The sequence below is a fragment of the Brachyhypopomus gauderio genome, chromosome 17, assembly GCF_052324685.1.
Source record: "Brachyhypopomus gauderio isolate BG-103 chromosome 17, BGAUD_0.2, whole genome shotgun sequence".
NCBI classification, from domain to species: domain Eukaryota; kingdom Metazoa; phylum Chordata; class Actinopteri; order Gymnotiformes; family Hypopomidae; genus Brachyhypopomus; species Brachyhypopomus gauderio.
The window spans coordinates 18,265,419-18,272,918 of record NC_135227.1 but is presented as its reverse complement, the minus strand read 5'-3'; the positions used below and the strand labels follow the sequence as shown (position 1 = coordinate 18,272,918).

The window sequence follows — 7,500 nt, the reverse complement described above, 5'->3', positions numbered from 1 at the left end:
GGACACAGACAAACGTAAAGCCTCTGTGATAATGTGTTATAAAAAGCGCTATTGCAATTCATTTCACTCGACCTGATTTGACAAATCATCTTTTAGATTATTTTTCTCACTGCAACTGCATATGGTATTTCATAATGAATTGTGTTGTGTGCATGCTACACGGCTTAATTGCTGTAGGGAATTTCATGGCTGTTGTGAGCACACAGACGCAGGACATATGACTTCACAGCTGGAGAAAGAGTAAACTAGGACCGTGATGATCGCTCGTAAAGTGGAGGTGATGCATGATGTCTGGGTGGCAAACCTTTCGGATCCGTACCCAAGATAACAACTAGACCATTGGAATTCTGAATACGGCTGAAGAGAGTGACACAGTGGTTTGTTGTTATTTAGTGACCTTATGTGTGTGGGAGGGGGGGGGGGGACTGAGAAAGTGTGAGTAAGAGAGGGATTGAGAGAGAGAGAGACTGAAAGAGAGAGAGAGGGACAGAGAGAGTGAAAGGGACTGAAAGAGAGAGAGAGAGGGATTGAGAGAGAGACTGACACAGATGTACTCAGAGCAAGAACGAGAGTTGGACTGTGTGTGTAATAAATGAAAGAGTATCCCTGTAAAAGTCTGTAAAAGACCTTTGGGCTAAAACAGCCCTGTGACTGAATCACACAACAACTGAACAACACACAGAAATGAACATACAGCTACTGGAGTTTCTTACAGCACAGCTTGTCTCTTCAGTCACATCACTGCTACATTATTCTTTAGGTGCTTACTATAAATGTGCTAACGTAATGTGTGTGTGTGTGTTAATGTATGCCACATTAGCACATAAAAATGTGTGTTACTAGCATGTGTAGCAGTTATGTCCAGACTATAGACAGAAGCTGAAGCAAGAGAGAATACACACACACACACACACACACAAACTGAAGTTCTGATGATTGCTGTTAGCACTGGAATTACAAAGCTTACTCTCTACTGTCTGTAGACACACACACACACACACACACACACACACACACACACACACACACACGCAACAGAAGTTTTGATAATTACTGTTAGCACTGGCATTACAGAGCAAAGCCCCTGCGTGGTGTGTTGTGTAATACACACATACACACTTTATTTTGGTGCACAACCTTGACTTGTGTGTCTTTCATGGTCAGAGTAATCACAGCAGCCAGAGTCTGGCACAGCACAGCAGGGTGATAAAGTTACAAAAGTTGCATTCGTTTGCAGAGGGTTGCAAATCTACAGGGTGCCGCTAATCCGATACAACAGGTCTGTACAGCTGGGTTACAGGAACGAAAGTGCACGATGGTGTCATCGAATGAGTAGAAAACGTTAGTGAAACACTGGTGGTCAAGTTCATCATGTGTGAATGCAAACCCCACTAATTGCTGACCGTACTCCAGTGATGACATATCATAAGGGATGTGTGATCCTGCGTGAGAGATTTAGAGGGAGAGAGACCTTACCGTGCCGGTGATGGGACAGCTACATGTGCAATGCAATCCAGTCCAGGTTTAGTCCAAGCTTGTGTTTTATACACACACACACACACAGTTTTTTGGAGATGAGAACAGACTGGAATATAACAGCAGCGTGCGGTGGAAGAGAGGAGCATGTGATTCTGTCCTCCTCTCTCCGTACACACACATACACTCTGTTCTTTCCTTCCCCCCCTCCTCCTTTGCTTTCTCTGCCACTCCCCCTCTCGTTTGTCTCCGCCTCTTTTTCCTTCCTCTCTGACTCGGCCCCTCCCCTGGGTCTCTCTGACCACTCCTCTTTCAGCACCTCTTCCTCTTTCACACTATCTCTAAATACAGCCCTCCTGAACACACACACACACACACACACACACACACACACACACACACACACACACAGACGCTGGCTCACACTAACTACATTTGTTAGAGGTACCAGAAAGACAACTACAGTTTCAAGAACACCTCACTGGACACATTATTTCACCACAGTGATTCATTCCCAGACGCTGTGGGCAACATACCTGGTTCTGATGTTGATGTGGAGATGATCCAACACAAGCACCTTCGCAAGAAAGTAAAAGAGGGAGATCTATTATTATGCATCCTGTTTATATTTTGAAATAGAGAATAGAAAATTCTTTATTAATCCCGGAGGAAATTAGGGTTTCAATTTATGAAATGTAACTAAATATTTACACCACACATCCAAACCTGACCACCAGTGTATCAGATAAATAATCAGTGGTAAACACTATGAACTTCTATATGTTGCAAATGTAGAATACTGGTATTTTTTGTTCTCCTGATGAGTTGTGCTGGTATCGATGTGAACTCTTCCCTGACAACAAACAGATGCACGAGGAACCCTGCCCATGAGGAACCCTGCCCACGAGGAACCCTGCCCACGAGGAACCCTGCCCACGAGGAAACCTGCTCTCGAGGAACCCTGCCCACGAGGAAACCTGCCCACGAGGAACCCTGCTCTCGAGGAACCCTGCCCATGAAGAACCCTGCCCACGAAGAACCCTGCCCACAAGGAACCCTGCCCATGAGGAGCCCTGCCCACGAGGAGCCCTGCCCACGATGAAACCTGCCCATGAGGAACCCTGCTCTCGAGGAGCCCTGCCCACGAGGAACCCTGCCCATGAGGAACCCTGCTCTCGAGGAACCCTGCCCACGAGGAACCCTGCCCACGAGGAAACCTGCCCATGAGGAACCCTGCTCTCGAGGAACCCTGCCCACGAGGAGCCCTGCCCACGAGGAGCCCTGCCCACGAGGAGCCCTGCCCACGAGGAACCCTGCCCACGAGGAACCCTGCTCTCGAGGAACCCTGCCCACGAGGAACCCTGCCCACGAGGAACCCTACCCGGTCGTCTGTCTCTCCCAGCTGCTCCCAGCCGAGCTGCGGAGGGTGATGTGAGCGTGGGAGGAGCTCCGTGAGCAGGGGTGTGGTGGGGTCAGGAGGGCACGGTGGGGTCAGGAGGGCGTGGGCGCGTAGAGCTGGTTGTCCTGGGAACGCTGCCTGCAGCCTCACCGAGCTGTGAGGAGCGCTGGCGTGACCACCAGGAGTTTCCATTCACACACACACACACACACACAACAGGACATCTGAATGACTGTAGGAAAAAAAAGATAACAGGAGAATGTAAGTTTTATCTCTAATGTGGAACACACACACACACACACACAAATATACAAGAAATCTCTCGCACACAAAATATCACAAACTACACATACACCATACATGCTTCAGCATTCAGGCATGCAGTGATAAGCTCACACACCCTTAACACAGAGCTCACACACCCTCAACACAGAGCTCACACACCCTTAACCCCCCCCCCCCCACACACACACACACACAAGTCTATAAAAATGGTCAATGAAGACGTGTAAATATCACCATGTGTGATTTATTAAAAGGGATTTAATATACATTACATGGATACTCATACAAGAGCTATTTATTCATGTACAAATTACAAATACATAAACTGTTCATCAAACTCTTCAGTTTAAATGTACAAAAAAGAAAGAAACAAAGAAGTCTTATAAAATTCCCACGGCTGTTTCATAGCAGCTTTGCAACCTGGCAAGACACGCCCCTCTCAAGACACGCCCCTCTGGTAGGTGCGCAGACCCACCTGGCTTCCCCCAATATTAAGAACAGGCACTTCATTAACTTAGATGTCCTCTCTCTGTGAGGCTTAGGAAAAGACGTTCGGCTCACGTTTATCTGACGGGTCAACAGATGCTGATCTGAGATCAGTTTTATCCATTTTTATTGTGATAGACTAAAACTCAACATGGAATTCTGATGCCACATCACAATTCTTACTCAAACACAGCTGATAAATATGGAAACGCCCGTTTCACAGGGTGGGTGTAAAAGAAACAGGAAATACAAAAAAAATCAAGGTCCAATGTCCCAGACATAGAGAATTAGCTTGTTTTTATCTTTAATACAAAACACTATTTAAAAGCTTTAATAATGTGTTAATATTTAAAAATAGACATTCTGTTTGTGCTGTGTGTGTGTGTGTGTGTGTGTATGTGTGTGTGTATAGTACAGTTGCTGTACGTTAAACGGAAGAAAAAAGTGATATGGGGTGAGAAAGAATTAAGATGCGGAGAGAAGTGACTGGACAGAGTGATGAGAGCAAAGCAGTGAACTAAGAGGGGAGAGGGGGCGGGGCCAAGAGAAAGCAGAATCAGACCAGTGAACTAAGAGGGGAGGGGAAAGGGGGCGGGGCCAAGAGAAAGCAGAATCAGACCAGTGAACTATGAGGGGAGGGGTGAGGGGGCGGGGCCACGAGAAAGCAGAATCAGACCAGTGAACTAAGAGGGGAGGGGAAAGGGGGCGGGGCCAGGAGAAAGCAGAATCAGACCAGTGAACTATGAGGGGAGGGGTGAGGGGGCGGGGCCACGAGAAAGCAGAATCAGACCAGTGAACTAAGAGGGGAGGGGAAAGGGGGCGGGGCAAGAGAAAGCAGAATCAGACCAGTGAACTAAGAGGGGAGGGGAAAGGAGGCGGGGCCAGGAGAAAGCAGAATCAGACCAGTGAACTAAGAGGGGAGGGGAAAGGAGGCGGGGCCAGGAGAAAGCAGAATCAGACCAGTGAACTAAGAGGGGAGGGGAAAGGAGGCGGGGCCAGGAGAAAGCAGAATCAGACCAGTGAACTAAGAGGGGAGGGGAAAGGAGGCGGGGCCAGGAGAAAGCAGAATCAGACCAGTGAACTAAGAGGGGAGGGGAGAGGGGGCAGGGCCACGAGAAAGGATCAAAGTAGTGAACTATGAGGGGAGGGGTGAGGGGGCGGGGCCACGAGAAAGCAGAATCAGACCAGTGAACTAAGAGGGGAGGGGAAAGGGGGCGGGGCAAGAGAAAGCAGAATCAGACCAGTGAACTAAGAGGGGAGGGGAAAGGAGGCGGGGCCAGGAGAAAGCAGAATCAGACCAGTGAACTAAGAGGGGAAGGGAAAGGGGGCGGGGCCAGGAGAAAGCAGAATCAGACCAGTGAACTAAGAGGGGAGGGGAAAGGAGGCGGGGCCAGGAGAAAGCAGAATCAGACCAGTGAACTAAGAGGGGAGGGGAGAGGGGGCAGGGCCACGAGAAAGGATCAAAGTAGTGAACTATAAGGGGAGGGGTGAGGGGGCGGGGCCACGAGAAAGCAGGATCAAGGGTGGGTTTCCCGAAATGTTCGTAGCGCTAAGTACTTCACAACCTTGTATGAAACGTACGAGGTTAAGAAGTACTTAGCACTAAGAACGTTTCGGGAAACTCACCCCAGATCAGTGAACTAAGAGGGGAGGGGGGAGGGGGCGGGGCCACGAGAAAGCAGCCAGTTCAGCTTCTTCATAAAGTAACACATCGCCACGGCGCCGTCTCACGCTGGGTAAATACAGACTATCCCCCAGCATTCAGTTCATAGGGTTTGTCGTTTGTGCTTGAAGAACTAAAAGCTTCGTAGCACATTAAAAAAACTCCTTCTAATTTAATTAAAAACAATAAAAAACAATAAAACAATATAAACAATAAAAAAACAAACTTACATAGACAATAAAAACAGTATTTTATACAGTTCCGCTTTTCTCTCACCACCGTATAGCATGTTAAACTTAGCTTCATCTCAAGTAAGTACTTTTTTTTTTATTGTTATTTTGTTTTTGTGTGACTTTGTTTATGATACAGTGCAGAATATATGGGCTTCGATTAAATAAGAGCATGTCTAGTGTTTCTGGAGCCCCCTGTTGGTCACTCGCTGGCAGTGCTGGCAGTGTTGCTCGTGCCCTGTTGGACGGGCACACAGTAGTTGGGTTGGTCAGAGTGCGTGTATCCGGGCACACACTGGCATCTATATGATCCCTGGGTGTTGATGCACTTGGCATTTTTGCACAGAGACATCCGCCTGTTTAGCTCAGAGCATTCGTTTACGTCTGAAAGCAAAGAAAACACACGGACTCGAGATGTAAGTGGGGCGGAATCTCATGGTTCAGAGCTATTAAGGCACCAGGGCAAATCCTGTGTACTTAATATGGAATAAAACACACAGGTTATCATTTTTAGAGTTGACCTGTAAACGTTACCTACTTTAGTATAGTACATGCTTTAGTATAGATATTAGCAGTACACACTGCACTTTAGTTATTAATAATTACAGTCATACTGAATGTTACTTAATGTCATTTAACATTCATGGCTGAATTCGAAAAAGCATAAACCAGATAAAGTTGTTAAACACGCTACAGGACACGCCACAGCCGTACACGCTAAGGACCAGGACACGCCACAGCCGTACACGCTAAGGACCAGGACACGCCACAGCCGTACACGCTAAGGACCAGGACACGCCACAGCCGTACACGCTAAGGACCAGGACACGCCACAGCCGTACACGCTAAGGACCAGGACACGCCACAGCCCTACATGCTAAGGACCAGGACATACTTCAATTCATCTATCACTGATGATTAATCTTTATTTCCATAAGTCATTCTGGCTTATTGTTATTCATAAGCACATTGAACCTGCAATCCCAGCATGCATTCCTGCAATCTGTCTAAATATGTTTTACTGTATATGGATGGGAAAAAAATTATGTAAAAAAAACAATTAAATAGCCAGCATCATCTTGAAGAAAGTCTACATATGATGTATCGAGTCTTAAAGGGAAAGACTTCATGAAGCAGCATCTCACAGTTCCTCCATCACCACGAGACATCGTGAGGCAGCTGTGAAGATCTAAACCCTCCTACTGGACAATCTTACTGTGTGCTAACCACGCCCCCTGAACCTTTGACCTCGCCGCGGGGGGGCGGAGCCATGACTCACCCACACAGGCCATGCGGGACATGTCGAGGGTGTAGCCGTCGAAGCAGTCGCAGGTGTAGCCCTCCTGCACCCGCACGCACCTCCCGTTCTCGCAGCCGTTCAGCACACCGCACTCCTCCGCCCGCAGACCCTCGAACGCTGCATACCGCTCTCCTGGAACGGGTTGCCGTGGACACCGAATCATCAGCACCGAATCATAGTTTCATTAAATATGCACCACAACATTAAACTGGAAATTTGTTACTATCAAATTGCAGATTTCAAAGACCATTGTAAATATATTCTAATACATGTAAATGTATTTCAATAAATGATAAGCATAGTTCACACATACCCACATCTCAGTTCAGTTAATTGATTAATTAATGATTTATTTAAAGAGACGAACCAGGTTTCTTGCATCAGGAAAAGACACAAGACTTTGTGCCTCTCTGGCAAAACATATCTCCAGCAAACAGTACATGTGCTTGGCCACATGATGGCAGCAGAGAGCTGCATAACCATGAACTTAGAACAGCAGATGCTGAAATTCTCAGAAAATGTCCCCAGGTACAGAGCTGAAGCCTGTTTTGGACGGCTTTCTAACAGCTGTTGTGGGAATACAGAAGCAAATGTGATGCTAACATACTGGTTTGTATTATGCAAATAAGCGCATGTTAATGAGTTCCAACTGGCTTTCGAT

General features: G+C 47.2%; 1 protein-coding gene across 1 annotated transcript in view; it reads right to left on the bottom strand.

Moving 5' to 3' along the window:
* Positions 1–3,388: 3,388 nt before the first annotated feature.
* The window catches only part of ltbp1 (latent transforming growth factor beta binding protein 1), a 10,531-nt gene continuing 6,419 nt past the window's right edge, over positions 3,389–7,500 (bottom strand). The window contains exons 7-8 of the mRNA XM_076978093.1: positions 6,819–6,971; positions 3,389–5,923 (exon numbers count right to left, since the gene is read on the bottom strand). Coding sequence (XP_076834208.1) covers positions 5,742–5,923; positions 6,819–6,971 — 335 coding nt within the window. The 3' untranslated portion in view covers positions 3,389–5,741. The remainder of the gene's footprint in view (positions 5,924–6,818; positions 6,972–7,500) is intronic.